Below are 19,896 nucleotides of genomic sequence, written 5' to 3'. Positions count from 1 at the left end.
GGTCTTGACAAATATAATCAGTGCTGCTTCTCATTGCCCTTTCACAGAGCCAGCAGGAGTCATTAAGAAAGCGACAGCTTTTACGCTGGCTTCTGAGAATGGACCCTGAGGTGGAAGCTTTCTTAGGGATTTTCCAAGAAACATATAGAACAGAACACAGGCATTCTTACTAATGGAAAAAAAAACATGCTCGGATACATAAACATGCTGGCAATGGAAAGAAAATAGAGAATATTTGTTTTCCTAGAACAGGAACACAATGTAACCATTATCTAAGGAAATAGTCAGTGAAATACTGTACATGGTATACATAACTTCCTGGTTTTGGAAATAAGCTTTCCTGGGGTATATTACGATATGGAGAGATATAAACCTGAAAAAAACAAAAGATGTTTATTATTATTATTATTATTATTATTGTTAATAATAATAATCTATAACGCTAATCCTTATTGTTATTAAAACAATAATAGTGCATAGTTAGCCTGTACTAGGACTTGGTGGGAGTGTTATGGTTACAGTGTGCACGTTGTGTGTACGCAATATGACAAACCAATAATTCAACCGTGTACTTCCATGACTTTCTTCTTTTTTTCTGCTCTGTGCTCAGGCCAGGTGAATCTACCAATCATGACCAATTACACCACCCCATGTGAGAAGAGGAAGAGCACGATCTGTGGACTTTCAAGATTTTTAAGCCTTGTTCAGATCAAATAAACTTATAAGTAGTATTTTATTTTATTTTTGGCAGCCAGGGAAATCCATTCACATGGCCAAATTGGCCTTTTTTTTTTTTTTACCAACATGATCTTAGCCAACATGATTTTTATTTTAAAACATTTCCACATATTCATAGAATAACAATACACAGAATAATAAGAATCAAAAATGAAAGTTGCAATGATTGCTTTTAGGATTGACTTCAAGCATCTTTCTAATTTTTAGCCAAATTTCCCATATCCAATATCTAACTAACAAGGATCACACCTTAGCATTTGACCTTTTACAAGCTCTGTCAGCCAAACACAATAAATGAGGCGCAAATGAGCACTGGCTGCTAAACACTAATGACCTTCTAGAAGAGACAGATTCCTAACATTCATGGGGTTTTCAGTGCAAATTCACTTAGAATAGAATAATTTCATACTAAATCCAGCTTATACTATGTCTGGAAAAATATGTGTTGTGGCATTGTAGTGTTAAGAACTTGAGCTGATCTCATAAGCCAGGACTTCATCAGAGATTTTGAAAGGAAGCCATTTTGTGTTAGAAACCTTCTCAGGAACTCCTCCACAAACTCTTATGTTTCTAATAAGTACACACAGCGGGCCTCATTTATCAACCTTCTGGTAAAGTTGTGTGTAAATGTTGCTGCATAAGACAAAAGGGAAATTTCCACTGGATTTACAAAAGATTTGGAAATGCATCAGCATTTCTTCATACTTGTGTATGTCATGAATGCCAATTACCTACAAATGACCAGATGTGTGCACAGCAGTTTTGCATTTGGTGATGCCCACAGCACTTCAGAAAAAAAGCAGCTCATACAGCTGAATTGACAAGTAAAGAGAAATAAAAGACTTTCTCAGAGGTAGAACAGAAAGTTATTTTGACTTTAACAGCGTAACAAACCCTTGAATAGGCCACATGAAAATGGAGAAAAAAAACTATTCAAGATATTGATGCCCTGATGCCATGTTGGAAAAGCAGGAAGGCATATGAGGAAAAGGAAGTCTGATGATGGCACTATAGGGAGTAAACGGTACATCGCAGCTTGAGATATACCAGCTCTCTCTGGGATCTTATCGATCACTGAGTGCTGATTCAAATAAAGTGTTGCCAACTTACACATCGCCTGAGCCCGTCCTCCTTTTATACAGCGGCATTCTTAACCGAATGACTGGCATTATTTGTCTTCATTTATGGATATATATTTGCTTGTGTTCTTCATTTTTTAAAAAAATATTTCTTTAGTTAATGCCTTTAATATGAAATAACTGGGTTTTAGAAAAGTTCCATTAATATTGTGTGTGTAATTGAAAGCTATTTAAACTTGACAGTGCAATCTGTAAAATAATAAAAGTGCAGTAACTCATTGCGATTTATATGAATTGAAGCTGATCAATCAAGGTTTACGTTAGTTAGTCTGCTTAATGCGTAAATTAACACACACTCAGGAGCACAAGTAGGATACAAAAGTCTTTCCGAAATTATGGGATTTCCATGAACACCAGATTTTTTGTGCGAATGCTCCTGCAAATGATACACGCATAAATCCTTTCATATCCAGCTTGATAAATGAGGCCCATCTTGTGCTCATGGTGTATTCAAATCTCAAAAAACAGTTTGATGTACAGTAATTAAAAAGGCCATTACTGACAGTGCAACATTACCTGAATTTACACCATTCCCATTAATCAATAAAAAGTTAAAAATACTGTATGTGATAATACTAGTGGATGTGAAACTCAAAAATTGTACAGCTGGTAGACCAAGTATCATGTTTGGATTTCACACAGTGAAAACACAGTGACCCACAAAAATGTGCCAAGGTTCTGAGGGCCACTCTGGGCTGGAATCAGAGTCACCGACTGGAGTCCAAAAATTATTCAGGCCGCATTCAGGGTCAGGTTACACAGCTGCTGAAGTCGATTTTCTAAGCATATGCAGATTACCAAGTGTAGGTCACAGCTTTAAAGTTACTAGAATTTTCTACAGTAGAAGCTTGTATCACACAAGAAGAATGAGCTTAAGTCCAAGTACTGACTTATGCTTAAATGTACCCTGCATGCATAAGCCTCGTGTTACATCTATGGTCTGAATACAGATGTGTGCAATTTCTGTATTAAATCCTCACTACATGCACATAAGTCATCTCTGAATCTGTTTCTGTCAAGTAGATATGTTGTTGCTCCTCTTCCGGCTGTTCCCGTTAGGGGCCGCCACAGCGGATCATTGGTCCGTGTATTTGATTTGGCACAATTTTTATGCTGGATGCCCTCTCTGATGCAACCCTCCCCACACATCCCACTAGCTGGGGTCGGTTCCCTGGCCAGGAATCGACCCCGGACCGCAGTGGTGAGAACGCCGTGGCCTAACAACTAGTCCTCCAGGGACCCTCTGTCAAATAGACATAAAAGGTGAAAAATCATTAAACAACAATGCTGTCTCACTGTTGTTTAACTGTCAGCAGCGTGTGAGGAGAATACAGTCAAAGCCTGGAATCCATGTGAAGCTAAGTAATTATGTCACGCTCCTACATCCCCTTATACCTAACCCTACAGTGGTGTCTGTCTGTGTTTGCTCATGTATATGTTCAAGAATTGTTATAGGTCTTTCTGTGCATCCACAATGGCTGGCACTGACCTTTAAGACCCAGGAAAAAAAGCAAAGCATTAAAAGCAAAACAAAAGAGACATGTAAGAGGTAGACTTTGTGGATTTAAAAGTTCAGGACTTTAGAGAAAATGGAGAATTGTACTTCTCAGAGACTCTGCTAATGACAAGTCGATGTTCTTCTTTCCTTTCACATCCTCTAAAAGGTCAATCACATCATTTGAGGTTCTAAGTTTCACGAGTTCTGCAGATGCTCTCAACTGTCTAGAAAAGGTCACTTTTTGAAGAGTGTTCAAATATTAACTCAAATAAGACAATAAGTATAAGACATGTTTGCTTTTCAAACACAAAAATGAGATCAGATGAGCAAATAACAACTAGTAAATCTGTACCCTCACAGGGGTTTGATTTACATCATAGAAAATCTCTCCCTGAGTTACATTCAATAGATGCTAACTGATTAGAAGTTCAGAGGTATGCTAAAGTGCCCATGAAATGGCTTCAGAGCCATGAACTCCTTCTATGTATTGATGTATTTCTTTTTGAAACAGGAAGTCACAGGAGAGCGTGTCAGGGCTTCACTGATTTCCACAACAGCCAATAGCATTTGATATACACCACATTTCCTGCTGAATCTAAACAGACTCAACAGTAGCTTAGCAAACCAGCTAAGGACTGTTTTCATGCTGTGTAAAGTTTCTCACTACCAATTTGCCCACTGTGACTTTGAGGTAATTGGGTTTCTAGAGCAGAAATTTCCAACCACTGCACCTTGGATTGGTACTGGGTTGAGGGTCATTTGCAAGGGTGGAAAATACTTGAATAGCAGTTCTTTGTTACCATACTGAAGGATTATTTAGCCATATTGAGTATTATTGAAAGTAATTCTTGTACTTTTACTTATTAAAAAAAAAAACTTGCATTTTACTCCTTACCTTTTTTATTCAAACCTTCAAAGTACAAATTACAAATTTGTCATTACAAATCTCGAAGGTCTCTTTTTCTCTCATCCACCCAATAACAATAATCCTGTATAACAAGCAAACAGACTCAGTTTAACATCCAATCACATTAATCAATTTAGAAAAAAATAAAACTATTAAGAATCATACCAGTTCGTCATCTGCTGAGACGTCATGCTACACAATGTAGTTTCCACTTTACCTATCTGTGTGCGTCTAAAGATGTATAAGCCACCAGACTTCTGTGTTGATCCTGACAATTAGCGTTCTATATTCTGGACTAAGCAAAGACAGAAATGGGGGGGCTCCCCCCGAGTGGCGCAACAGAAAAGCATTCACACCATCATCTGGAGATCGTGGACATCATCATATCTTGAAGTCGAATCATCAAATCGTCAAATCATCAAGAGAGCAACTGGCCATGCTCTCAGGGAGGGCGGGGTGGCATACTCTCTCCACTGTCACTCACGGTGACACTAGCCAATGATGGGCATCTGTGAACTCATGCATGCAAAAGGAAGTGGATAACGCTTCTGTTATCCACTGATATGAATGTTATCCTCTGAGTGTGTTATGCCGCCCCCCTGAAGTTGCATGAGCAGCAGTTCGAAAAGGTGCAGTCAGCTGGCATGGATGAGGCTAGCCATCGTGTGATAGGGGAGAGCTGCCTGATGGGTGGGAACTGACTATGACTAAATTCAGGAGATAAGTTTCACTAATTTGTTAACATTAACTGCCTATAATTTTTAACAGGCTATATTTAACAAGGTTTGCTTTTTTTTTTTTTTTTTTTTTTTGTGCTAATCCCAGGTTAGATTAGCATAAGTTGCCAAGTTAATGGCTAACATAATTTGACAAGTCAAATTCTATAAATAATTCTGTAAATATTGTTTATGTACACGATCTTTTACTTCAGATTAACTCATTAGCAAACTACATAGTACTATGCATACAGTATAAACAACAAACGTACAGAAATTGAATGATGTTTCCAAGCAAAATAGCATAGTTGCTTTAAAATATCATCTTCTAACATTTTCAGATAAGCAATAAAATTTCCTTTTCACATGAAAACTTGACAGTAAATTCATTTCATTAATTTCAAACATTTATTTTTTACACTTTAATACTTTGAGTACATTTAGAAGTAGCTACTTTTTAACTGTCACTTGCGTACACTTTTGGCTGAATACCTCCACTTTTAATTGAGCAAGCATGTGAAACACTGTTTAACTGTTACAGCAGTACCTGTATGTTTATCGAGTGTTAAACAGAGATAATTGATGGTCTAATAGTCTAGAGTATTGGTGAAAACGCTGAGTAAGTCCAGCCTGGCCTTTCGAGCACAAATTGCACGAGGTCCACATAATGCAGCACATGTAAATGATTCTTCTTATGAGATTGTGTTTGATTCCCAAATGTATGTTTCATTACTTGAATTACTTGATTTAATGTTGAAACATTTGAGAAAAACAGTTATATACATAGTATCATGTATAAATATATTCATATTGATTATAAGCATAGAAATAATTGAAGTATATTAGTGAAAAGGGTTGAAAATGGAATTGTTTATTTACAAATATGAGAAAATGTCTTTCATACATGCAAATTCAGATGTCATTCATAATCTGCTCCACTTTTTAGGTGTGCAACACAGTTACTTGACACAAGGCAGTAAAGTAAAACTTTGAAATGACACTACTAAATTTTTCTTTTCACTAGAGAATGGTACTATGATTAGCAGGATAGCTAGCAGGGAATATAGGATGTAGAAAAAAGGCACTGATTTAAGTGCCTCATATTTCAGAGAAAAACTGAATATGTTCCCTAGACAAACCTGCTCTCTTTATCCTACTTTTTCCTCAGTTAAGAGTTACAAAGAACCTCTGGCACTAACTTCTTCCAAGTTAAGCTTTAATTCGGTCATAAATTATGAAGCTATCATCCATTATGTCAGCTGAGTGTGTCTTACTTCATTGAGAGCTTATCAGCTGCTGTTTTTCTCAGTTTGGACGATGCCTCATGACATCTCTTCCTAACGAAACCACTGATGAAAAAAACTTGCGAGTTTTACTAGTAATGGCTAGTGAGTGTCTGTAGATTTCAGACAGCTTCCACACACTATTAAACATATGCCTCTCTATCAAATATCTGCTGTCTGAACACAACCATTTATTATAGTGAATTACTCTCTCTCTCTCTCTCTCTCTCTCACACAGAGACACACAGTTTAGATAATTCAGTGTTTTTTCCAACCTAATCTACATCGACTGTGTCTACAGTGTATGTGCAATTACCAATAACTTTTTCGTGTACTGTGAAAATAACAACTTGCTAAACTTGTTTTCCTCAGACTCAGTAATACATGAAGTCTTCTGTAACAGCAGTGCTTAAATTCTCTCACTTATTGTAAAAAGACATGAATATACAATATATGAATTATATGAATATATATGAATATGAATTCAAAATTATAACCGGCCCTAAGATAAAGTCTTACCTAAGCTTTATGTTTTATCCATTTTGGAGCATATAGTAAAAATAATTCTGGTTATGCTTTCTTTAAGGTTGTGTGCTATCCAGTGTTGAAATTCTGGACATTTTCGTCCAAGGTAATGAGACATATGCTACAGATGTGGTAGACAGAGATTAGTTTGAAAAATAACAATACATACGTGATGAATATATGAAATATTCCTGGTTCTTTTTAGGAGCTTTTCTGCAGGCGGAAGTACAAAGGTTATCTGAAGGTAAATGCTAAAAAAGGACTGGAAATGGATAATAATAATAATAATAATAATAATAATAATAATAATAATAATAATAATAATGTGTTTATTTCATTTTGTATTAGTTTTGTAATTTACCAACCTTGTAAGTGGATTAATAAAATTTATTAAAATTTAATTAAAGATCAGACAAAAGATATAGAGTATATACAGAAAAAGGCACAATGCACATACTCTGTCTTTCTCCAGCTGACAAAACTAAGGCTTATTTCCAGAGTGACACTTCCACTGAGGAAAATGGATGTTGAACTAAATGCTAACTCTGGTTTATCTGATCCAGTACAGCTGAGGTCATGATACTGGGAATTAAGTCATGTGACACTTGTTGTAGCCTGAATTGCTCCATACACAAGAGTCAATCACAGGATCAGAGGACATCCACAAACTGCCATCAATCACGGAGCACGTTCCCACATGCTTAATGGAAATTGATTAGGAGATGTAACTGTGAGAGCAGCTGAGTAATACGACTTCTATTTCCTCCTCTTGCACCAGCCCATTTTGCATTCCTGTGTAGTTAAGCTAGGTTTAAAAAGAGAATTTTTTTTCTTGACAGTGTTAAGCAGAGGAAATGAGACACCTCTGAAGAAACTCCCTCAGGAAAGCTTAGGAGAGCTTCAAGCATTTCCTAATGCCTGTTACAAGGAATTGGAAATTTAATGAAGATCTTGCTATTTCTATACTTAATCAAATGAAACCTTCTTTGCTCTAATTAAGTGATCAGGACTAACTTACTGAATACCACTGAATACTTATTGGCTGAATTGTAATTCTTGTATCAGTAGAATATTACATTTTTAAATTATTTTTTCTTTCTTTTTTTCTGCCTGAGGGAAAATCATTTAATGAGAATTATCCTAACAACTGATTCTCAACATCAGTGTCAAATGATATGTCATAAAGATTATCAACATCTACAGTCCACATTAACTGAATTCGAAATTGTGATAAGGACTAAGGAAACATTGAGAGTACAGACAATGCACTAAAGATCAATAACCTTAAATTGGTTACCCAAATATAGTGGAGGAAAAATGGATCTGGATTTGGACCCAGCAAAATATTTTCACAAATCAAAAAATACTGTAGACCCAATCAACATAAAAAAAAAAACTTCAGTGACTCCAGTTTTTAAAACATCATTTAACATAACACAAATTGTTTAAGTTGCTGACAAAAACAGAATTTTTAAAGAGACATATGCGTTTGTGTACGTCTCCAGAGTCCATGGCGCTGGTCAAAAGTGGTAACATGAAGCGCCAGTGAGAAACAAAATACAGCCACTTGAAACTGATGTCTTAATTTTGGCCATGAACCAACTATTACTGGTTAAGCATTAAAAGTAACTGCTGTCACCATTCAGTCATGTTAGTTCCCTCTCCATAACTTTAGAAGCCAGGAATTTTATGTAGCTAGATCTTCTCAAGTTTTAGTTGAATCCCCCTGCTCTACTAACAACCTTAATATGTTGATACAGGTGTAGTCATAAATTTACACATGCCTTGCAGAATCTGAAAAATTTTAATAAATTTTAATAATTAAAAAAAAACTAAGAATGAATAAAAATTGCATTTTGTTTTTATTTAGTACTGCCCTGAATAAGCTATTTCACATAACAGATGTATACATATAGTCCACAAGACAAAATAATAACTGAATTTACACAAATGGACCAGTTCAAAAGTTCCCATATGATTCTTAATACTGTGTTGTTACCTGGATGATCAAGAACTGTTTTTATGTTTTGTGACAGTTTTTCACGAGTCTCTTGTTCGTCCTGAGCAGTTAAACTGCCCACTGTTCTTCAGAAAAATCCTCCAGGTCCCGCACATTCTTTGCTTTTCCAGCATCTTCTGCATATTTTTCCAACAGTGGCTATATGATGTTGCAATCCATCTTTTCACACTGAGGACAACTGAGGGACTCACACACAACTATTACAAAAGGTGCAAACATTCACTGATGCTCAAGAAGGCAACACACTATAAGAGCCAGGGGGATGTAAACTTCTAAACATGATGATTGGTGTAAATTGTTATTATTTACTTTTGGTGTAAATTGTTATTATTTGTTTCATTTAGTACTGCCCTTCAGAAGCTACGTACATAAGATATTTACGTTTCCCGGAAGACAAAATAATTTACGCCGATGGAACGAAAGTCCAAATGACTTTACCTTAAACTAACAGAGAGCTCTGTGCGCTCTACTATTAATACTATAACAAACTTACAACTAAAATCAGCAAAGTGACTCAAAGTCTTGGTACAAACCAAATGCTAATTATTTAATAATGAGAAGCCTAATTTCATCCTGAGCATCAGAAATCTTATTATTCACTAGTCAGATGTGAAATGTCAAATACATCGTAATGTGAAAAATGTGATTTATTTTACATATCTGTGAACCACTGAAACCATCACTGAGATTCTTTCATAATTCCTACCTGATGCTAAGGTTAATAATGCAAAATGGTGATATTATATTACTTAATTACTGACAGGGTAATTGATCTCAATTTTCCAACAGCAAGCCCATCGAAACCCACCGAAGCCCATATGTGCAGCATCATTAAATCATATTAAATTATCATTTGTTTGCTATCTTTATTCAATCTCTCAGCCATTAATGAAAATTAATTACATTACCTAGCTGGAAATGACTTTAGTCTAATTATACTAAAGTGATACTGCCATAAATCATCTCCTATTTCTCATACCCGTGAATTGCTAAATCTTTAACTTTTATATCTTTAAGGGCAAATGAGACAAATGAACTCTAAATCTGAACAGCTTCTATAAATTAAAAGTAATTGTCCTTCATTGGAACGTAACGGCGCACATTGGCTAAAATGCTGGTAATTATAATTGGGCATGATAGTTTGAGGTTTTATCTCCATCAAGCCTAATAGACTTTTCCAGAGACAAGCTGATTTAGTACTGAGAAAATCATTAATCATTTGAAAATAAAGTTGCTATAGTCTCTCTATTTTTTGCAGATTGTTGTCACTGTTTTATGTCTGTATATACTTTGGCTTGCTAAGTTTAATTAATATGTATTTACTTTCACTAAATTTGAGAACTATGCAGACAACCAGTTGTAAAATGCACTAATTGACACATGTCATTAATGGCATTGTGTTAGCACATGCAAGTAGTCCAAATATTCATTTAATTATTTTTTTATGTTAAAAGATTTGAGGCCAGCACCACAAAAGTCCAAAAATTTAAGTAAAGATCTACTTAGGTAATTATTGTGTCAGTTTTCTGTATTCTGATTGGACAGTTATCCAACAAATCCAGGAAGTAGGGAGAGTTGTTATACATTTGACTGAATTCAGTAAGCAGCTTCTTTGCATCCAACCTGCTTCTTTGCATGTCAAAAGTTATATAACAACATTCTGTCAAACCCACTTACAATCACTGGCCACTTAATTAGGAACACTTGTACAGGTCAAGAGTTTAAGTTAATGTTCTCATCAAACACACAACATTTCTAGCATAAAAACCAAAAACATCCACTGAGCAGCAGTTCAGCAGACACAAACTGCACTTGAAAATTGGAAAAAGGCGATGTTTTTCCAATCTCAGATTCCTGTTCTCAGGTGTCAGGAGTGGAACCCAGTGTAGTCTTCTGCTGTTGTAACCCATCTGCCTCAAGGTTTGACGTGTTGTGCTTTCTGAGATGCTTTTCTGCTCACCACGGCTGTAAAGAGTGGTTATTTTCCTCCTCTGACCTCTCTCATCAAGAAGGGGTTTCTGCCTGCAGAACTGCCACTCACTAGATGTTTTTTGTTTTTGCACCATTTTCAAGAGACTGTTGTGTGTGAAAATTCCAGGAGATCACCAGTTTCTGAAATACTAAAACCAGCCAGTCTGGCAACAACAAACATACCAGTCATAGTCACTGGGATCACATTTTTCCCCATTCTGATGTTTGATGTGAACATTAACTGAAGCTCTTGACCTGGACCTGCATGATTTTATGCAGTGTGCTGCAGCCACATTGGATACTTGCATGAATGAGTAAGGGTACAGGTGTTTCTATTACAGTGGCCGTTTAGTGTAATTAATAATACATCAGTGTAGAAATCTGAACAAAATGAAGCATTCAGCTAAATGTGTTTTTATAGTTCTGAATAAATTTACATGAGGCACAAAATTCAGATGATGGTCCATAAACTGAAAAACCGATAAACTGTTTCCTGTGGAAGGTCCAGAATTATGAGACTGTGCATTGCCATAGTAAGGCTTCAAGCATTATTCTGCACAATGACTGCTCTCTTCCCACCTCAGCTTCATAAATAAATAAGGTGATGAATACACAATAACAGTTTCATCCACAAGGTCAGCACTGTCATTTTTCATGCAGTCCCTTGAGGCACATAGGACTATAATCAAAATCTCTAGAGACTCAGATCTCCTCTAAGAGGATTCCAGTGGCTTTAGGTATAATGTATAACATGGCTGCAAACACTCAGGTGCACAGGAGGAAGGAGAATTTAATCAGAAATGTAATGAAGACTGATTCTCCAACATGGCTTTGCATGATTGAAAATTATTTTTGTCCTTATTTTCTGCCAAGTTGAGCCACAGGTGTGAAAGGGAAAATTTTTCTGTTAGAATTTAGCCTTACATTCTTGCTGAACAGGTGACTGCAATTAAATACAGCTAATCTGAATAAGAAGCCCAAAGCAATTAACAGGAATAATGAGGCATGAAAACACATTTCATGCAGTGATGAAACCAGTGGGATGATTAGGCACCGTGCTTGTGCTCTTGTTTTCGGTCTGGCGGCTGAAGGGATTCACATTGTGGCTGGTGTTGAAAATAACCACCATTTTAAAATGCGCTCTGTGCTTCCACACATAAAAAAGCACATATATCATTCCTGAGTTAGCTCTGTTCCTTCTTTAATAACATCTATGCCCATACTTTGCCATTAAAACTGCTGCCGGCTTCAGCATTCTCTTCTCTTCTAACTTTACCAAGTTGCTCTGTGAATCTTTGTCCATTCTTTTTTGGCACTGTTTTAAACTCACACAGACCACATATACACCTTCTCAGGTCTTAAGGGTCATGGCAAAACTTCTTTTCTAACTTTTTTGTTGTTGATTTTGGCTTCTGTTTGTTACAGAATCCTCCCACATTTCATTTTTAACATCACATAATTCTATGTAGAATGACCGCAAAATATATACACATTAAAACCCCAGGGGGATGCAAAAGTTTGCCCTTTGCATAAAAGACTATTGATTTATTCAACAATGCAACAGCACATTGAAAATCACTGCAGACGAAAGCATCTGTTAAAAATGATCCCTTTGAAATGCACAATACTGATACATGTTGTTTAAGCAAAGTATTGCCTTTGGAGTCAAACATGGAAAAAAATCTGAAGGCATGGCTGATGGACATGCTGTGAGGGTGCAAAACTCTTCAAATATCTCTAAATGTAAATGTTAAAGACATAAATGCTTAACTGACTAGAAACGTCTTTTCTCCTAAATTCTGCAAAATAAATCAACAAATTAATTAAATAGGCAGAGATTTTCTTGGGTCTGTCCAAAGTAAGGTTTAACCCTAGATTTTACCCTTGATGACTGTCTAAAATCACTGTGTTACAATGACTATTTTGTGAAACCAAAGTTGCTGTTAAAGGCTTGAATGCTAAAACAGCATTTTATCACTTTATAACCAAAATAAGAAATATGCGAACCCTATATGATGCTGAGAAACTTGTGCATACTTTCATAACATCTAGATTGGACTATATTGCAATATGTTGGTGGCATAGGCAGCAACTTATAAAATTCACTGGGGAAGTGTTTCTGCTCGTAGCAGGTTCTTCAGGGAACCTGGGCATTGGGTTTGACCATATTTAATAACAAATAATTGTTCACTTTTGCTAAAATCTTATTCCATTCACAGCATTTAAAAGGCAGCTATGACTACTCACTTACTCACTTTCCGTAATGCTTAATCCTGGTCAGGGCTGCGGGCGATCTGGAGCTTATCCTGGGAACACTGTTCCTGGATAGGATGCCATTCCATTGCAGGGCACACACATTCACACACTCATTCATACCTAGGGGCAATTTATCTTAGCCAAGCCACCTACTGGCATGTTTTTTGGGGAAGGTGGGAGACAACATGGGGACATGGGGAGAACATGCGCAGAAACAGACCGTAACCCCAACTCAGGATCGAACTGGGTGCCTTGGAGCTGTGAAGCAATGTAACCCAAACAGCAGAAAGAAAATACACAGTTGATGGTGTCCCATGGTTTTGGCCTGTTTTCTGAAATATTGAATTTTATGTCATTGTCAAATCCTAAATTATAGACAACTTTCTCCAGATACCTCTGAGGGGGTTTGTTCATGAATTGTTCTTTTCTCAAAGCTTAATAAAATAGATGCTTGTTTCTCCCATGGTAAAACTCGACAGCTATAAATGAACACATGATATTTGATACACCTGGATATTTGCTTCACCTGGTTCCCCTGGCTCCTGTCCTGGTGCCAGTGCACTGATCATGTTTTTAACAGTTGCTTTGTACAACAGTATATCAATAGTATATTTTAACAGTATATCAAAAATGTACACTGCTATAGGGAAATTGTTACTATATATAGAGAGTACTATTTACCATACTATTTAATACTCTGGTGTGAACAGACTGGAAGACTGAAACTGTGGCTAAAATAAACATTACGACAGGTAATACTAATAGTATTATTCTCCATCATGGGTCATCCACAACACACCCCTGTTAAAATGGCAGGTTTTTGTGAAGTTAAAAAAAAAAGACACTAAGATAAATCATGTCAGATCTTTTCCCACCTTTAATGTAAAATTACAATGTATACAAATAAAGTGAAAAAAAAAAGCTTTTGATTTTATTACACCACTCAGTCGTTTTGGGTTAGAGTCTATCAGTGTGGCACATCTTGGCTTGGCAATATTTTCCCACTGTTTCTTGCAAAAATATCCATCAAATTGTGAGGACATCTCCTGTACATGGCCCACTTCAGGTCACCCCACAGATTTTTAGCTGGATTCAGGTCTGGGCTCTGGCTAGGCCATTCAAAAACACTGATCTTCTTTTGGTTAAGCCAGTCTTTTGTTGATTTGGATGTATGCTTTGGGTCATTGTCATGCTGAAAGGTGAAATTCCTTTTCATATTCAGCTTAATAGCAGACACCTGAAGGTTTTGCACTAAAATTGACTGGTATTTGTAGCTATTCATGATTCCCTCTACTGATAAATGCCTCAGTTCTGGCTGAAGAAAAACAGCCCTAAAGCACAATGCTGCCACCATCAAGCTTCACTGTGGGTATGGTGTTCTTTTGGTGATGTTCTTTTTTGTGCCAAATATACCTTTTGGAATTATGGAATTATTATACCTTTTGGAATTGGTCTGATCAGACCATAACACATTTTGCCACATGGTTTGGCGTGATATAGTTGAGCTTTAATTTTTTTGTGAGAAAGGGCTTCCATCTAGCCACCCTACCCCATAGCCCAGACATGTGAAGAATACAAGAGACTGTTGTCTCATGCAGAGAGTAATCAGTACTTGTCAGATATTCCTGCAGCTCCTTGTCCTTTGTCTTGTCCTTTTGTAAATTTTGGAGGGACATCCTGTCCTTGGTGATGTCACTGTGGTGCTCCATTTTCTCCACTTGCTGATGATGGCTTTGATGGTGTTCCATGGTTCATCTAATATTTTGGAAATTATTTTACACCCCTCTCCTGATTGATATCTTTCAACATGTGTGATACCATACATGCTTTGTAAAATCTTTGAGGACCATGGCTTCGGCAGTCGGATGAAACCAAGAACATGTGAAGAAAATCCTACTGAAACAGCTGGTCTTTATTTGGGGTTAATCAGAATAATTTCATTAATGACAGCTGTATGATCTTTTGAACATGAGATTGAATGTGATTGGTTCATTCTGAACAAACACACATCCCCAATTATAAAATTATAAATTATGCAACCAGGTTATTGTAATTTTTAAATTTTTTCCTATTTTTCCTGATTGCTTTTCACTTAATTTTTATACGTTGTAATTTTACATTGAGGGTGGAAAAAGTTCTGACATGATTTATCTTAGTTTAATTTTTGTACTTCACAAAAACCTGCCATTTTAACAAGGGTGTGTAGACTTTTTATATCCACTGTACAAAGTTCTGCTTATGACGGTTAAAGCTATGAATAGTTTCACTCTGGCATATTTTACTAATATCCTGAAGTAGTTTAGCACATCGTGATCTCTTTGTTCAGTTGAGGCAGGTCTGCCTCTGCAAGCTTTTGAAGAGTAAGTTCAAGTTAAAGATATACATGTTTAACCTGAAATAAAATGTATTTAATATACTACATATATTTATTTTTTGTCATAATTTGCATAGTTTTATAGTATATTTATTAAGAATTATATTTTATTATAAACACAGTTCTTTGGTTTAATATTTATACATGTTTAGTTGCTCTTATCTATAGCAAACTTCTGTGTAAAAGTGATTTTGATCCAAAGTGCAAAGGTGCAACATGAATAAAGGTTTTTTTATAACCTTATTAAAAAAAATTGACAGACTCAGTTAATATTCCTCCCCTTCAGTAGTCACAATGCTGATGCAAAGTCCAAGAACTGTCCTTATTCAGCTTTTCACACAATAGAATGCGTGTTAATGCATTTAAATTGCATTTAAAATATAGAGAAATGAACTCACGGTCTCCATGACACTGCAGAGCTCCCACAGTGAGCTTGGCCTCTGATCCGGCTCGATTTGTGTCCCCTACAGCCACCTGACTCACAGGTAAGTGGTCCTTATAGACCAGAAGCCCTGAGTCCTCTCGCCTGTTAAGAAGGACAATGCTACATTAATGGAAACTGATGACAGGTACCAGGAATGTATAGGAGTTTTGACCCCATTTTTTTGAAATTGCAAACTCCAACTGCCCTTTTTCACCATTAAAATGATTTCTATATGACTGTAATTATAGAAGAACAATTTTTCTGACATCTATAATTGTCTAACAGTGTATATCTTTGGAGGCTCCAATTTGTGTATCCACATTGATTTTTTAAGTGCTCCTAATCGTAGACTGACCTTTTAACAGCAGAAATGCAGTAAGTGCAACCACAGAAAAATCACAGGGAACAAATATAAATTTGTCTATTATAAGAAATCAAACAGACATTCTATGAAGCATTAAACATGCAATGTTTTAATATCATCATCCATTAGATACCAGTGAGGCTATTTAAGACACATTGTATTACTTTTGGGTCATTGCACCTATTCATCATGGCTAAATAACATACATAACAGCATGATTAGAACAGGAACCTCCACTCTAAAGCTCTGGTCTTTATAAGTAGTGCTGTAGCCAGTGACTGTATATATGAATTAAAAACATGATGCCATTTACTCCCATTGCACAGTTCTGAGGCTTTTTTTTGGTCAAACTGCATCCTGGAAATCAGAGCCACGGTCTGCACAGTACAGACATGCCGGTCGGACAGTGTGTCTGCCTCTTGCCTACCCATACTGCTCCTAGACACATCCCTGCTTCAGATTGGATAACTGCATGAATGAGCAGGGTACAGATTTTCCTATTAAATTGGCTGGTGTGCGGGTTAAGATTTTTATCTTAAACCTATTAGTGGTTGTAGTAGCAATCTGTCTGTGACCATTGTATAGTTCCAACCAAGCAAAGTCAATATTTTGAACAGCTTCGTAGGATGTTGCTTAGGATTCCCAAAGGTGCAGAAAACAGCCCTGCTCTTGACACTTTTTGAGCTACACAATTTCTATTCTTTATAATCAAATGTATGAATGCACAGTGTCATTTTGTGATTACAGTGATATCTATTTACAGACTGAACTGATTGAGCCACTGATGGATAATGAAAGAGATCTTGGTTCCAGATCATCATCTCTAGTGGAGACAGAGAGTCTCAGCGAGTCTCTCCACAATGCTCCTACCCTAGAATTATATTTGCATATTCATACTCTCTTTAATATTTCTTATAAATGGGCAGTAATCTAATAGCTGTTTTATGGCCAGTAGTACTGTCTGCACCTGCTTAACATCCAACATTATCATAACAAAGCGGAAAACAAGCAAAGCTACTAAACAGCAAGTAATTCACACAGACACAAACAATGGCATTTATATCTACTGTACTGCTGCCTTAGCTTTATAAATCTTTATATAAGCTTTACAAATCATAGCATTATATGCAAATACTGTCATGGGAGCCCTGTCCAAATACAAGCAAAGCCAGTTAGGTTACTTAGTCATTTGATGTCCATTCAATGGGCTTTTTCTTTCAGCAATTAAAAGTACCAAACCATGAGCCTTTGCTAAACTAGTTATAATGGTTTACTACTTATACGTGTAGACGAGGTACCAGAAGGACCAGATATAAAAGCAATGTATCTTTCTCTTTCCCCTCTCTTCAATTTTGGGTAGAAATAAATAATTTTAAACAAAGCAAAACAGTGTAATTGGACCATTAGCGACGTCTAGATCACCTGATGAAATTAGACATGTCCTATTGGATATAATGCACGTTTCCCAAACCTCCACAAAACCTGGAAAATCATTGGTTTGATTTTTGATTGGTTTGATTCAAATTCCACATCATTAACAAAAAAATAATGCATTATTTCATGAAGAAAAAGTCTCAGTCAAATGTAAAGTTGCAATGCATTGGTTATAATAGAAAAGTAAATAATAACTATGATGTAGATTAATTTGCCTTTTATCGTCTTCTTATAAATCCAAAAGGAAGGAGGTAATATTTCCACAGTTGGAGTAAGTAATTAGCCCCACAGTGGCATCAATGCATGGGCACAATGATAGTTTCAATTCTTACTCTCAGCCTGTGTGACACCAGTACTGAGTTTAAAAAGTGCACTTTAACGTAGCTCAACAGTAAACAACATTCCATTAGTCCAATCTACTTCTCTTCTTGCTGAGCTTTCACAAAAGTACACTAGAAATCTAGAAATATCTGTCTGATATGATAAACACATATTTCATAGTGGGTAATTTTGACCTATATGTAATGGCAGGGATGGCATCATAATGTTTTCGAATGTAATGCAGAGATGAGGATAAGACTGCATATTTGCAATTGCACTGGAAAGGCACAAGGTCTTTTCCTTTTCACCACTGCTCAAACACCTGCACTTATAAAGGTTGAGTCCTCTCTTAGAGGATGTCTTCACATTCTAAATAGTGGCAATGACTTTAGATCTAAAGCTTGACCTTTTAGCAGGTATGTATGAAGGCGCTACAGCTCTGGGTGGGGTGAACCAAATGGCATTCCTGAGATAGGACTTTCTTGCTCAGTAGATGGGTCCACTGCTCCTTTGTTTATTTCAGCATACCTTGATTTTCTTGATAGCATCATGTACCCCACTAGCATGTGAGACAGGCCCTCCTGATGCCCCCTTTCCAATGGGGAGGATCTGTTCCACTGGAGGAAATTCATACAAGCGTTTTTTCTTGGGATGCAAAGAAATTGACGTCTGCCTTGCCAAACCAATCCCATATCTTTTTCATCACTTGGGAGTGGAGCCTGCATTGTCTTTAAGGGCCACCCCTGGAGAGGTCTTATACAGGTGGTCAACAGGTGAAGACTGCTCAGTGTCATAACTGAGTGACAAAAAAAGAACAAAAATTGAAACAAACAAAAAAAAAATACCTTAGACCTAGCCAGACTATCCTCAACTCCAGATAATTTATATGGAGTTTCTTTTGCACTGGAGACCACTTTGCCTGTGCTGTTTACCCCTTGCAGCGAGGTGTCCTTTATCACTACTCCGTGGAATGAAATTCTCCCTATGAGTGCATGGGAGTATTTCTCTATGGAGTAGAAAGTGGCCAAAAATACCGCATCCATGGTTAGTCTCACATAGAGACGATGAAACCATTTTACCAGAACTAGCAGGACTACTGTTATCATTAATGCCATTTAACCCACCAACTGGAGAAATGCATACAACTATCTGATCTGACAGATACCCTGACTGATGAGAGAGCATATTTCTACAACCCAGAAATGACAGGTTCTGAGTCAAGGACAACATGCTCTTCTTGGAATTCACAAACAGAAATTCAGAAACTCACAAACAACTATTTTTAAGACTAGAGGAAAAAAAAACCTGCAAATATTGTGGGTTTTGAGGATGTTGGGGAAAAAGGCCACTTTATATCCAGATTTCAAGCTGTATGACAAAACAGTGCTCTTGTTTAGTGTATAAAAACACAATCATATGACAACCTATGTGGTGCACTGGCATTGCAAGAAACTATCCAAGTATCCTTAGTTACACTATCCATTCTCTTGCCTTCTTTGGTTATTTGGTTGCCCTATAAAAGTAGCAACATCCACCTTAATTCCAATTTCTCCTAACAAACTACAACTTTGACCCTGCCCTTTGACCCCGCCCTTGCACTACAATAGGGGCACACAACACTCAAAAAGTAGTGAAGTGAGAACACAGTGTTTTTGATCATGGGGGACCATGCAGCCTTTCCATCATTATTCACTAGACACAATGCCAAACTAATGACGTTTCCAGCATACGTGCATGCATGCATGCACATGATAGGTTTATTCAATACTTTATCTTTTTTTTTTTTAAAAAATTGATTCTACATAATTGTAATGTAGGCAGGCAAAATGTGTTATATGATGGGTTGGGGCCATGAAAAAACTTGTGACCTGTGGGTCACCATTTGATGGTCCCAACAATATACACAATACTCATTTTCAACAATAC

At 36.6% G+C, this 19,896-nt stretch overlaps 1 protein-coding gene across 1 annotated transcript in view; it reads right to left on the bottom strand.

Annotated features, from left to right (window-relative positions):
• Positions 1 to 19,896, bottom strand: part of LOC113541231 (contactin-associated protein-like 2) — a 245,380-nt gene that overhangs the window by 29,965 nt on the left and 195,519 nt on the right. The window contains exon 15 of the mRNA XM_026938097.3: positions 15,826 to 15,953. Coding sequence (XP_026793898.3) covers positions 15,826 to 15,953 — 128 coding nt within the window. The remainder of the gene's footprint in view (positions 1 to 15,825; positions 15,954 to 19,896) is intronic.

The sequence above is a fragment of the Pangasianodon hypophthalmus genome, chromosome 22, assembly GCF_027358585.1.
Source record: "Pangasianodon hypophthalmus isolate fPanHyp1 chromosome 22, fPanHyp1.pri, whole genome shotgun sequence".
In the NCBI taxonomy this organism is placed as follows: Eukaryota; Metazoa; Chordata; class Actinopteri; order Siluriformes; family Pangasiidae; genus Pangasianodon; species Pangasianodon hypophthalmus.
The sequence above is the reverse complement of the archived record's forward strand: the minus strand, read 5'-3'. Positions and strand labels throughout refer to the sequence as shown.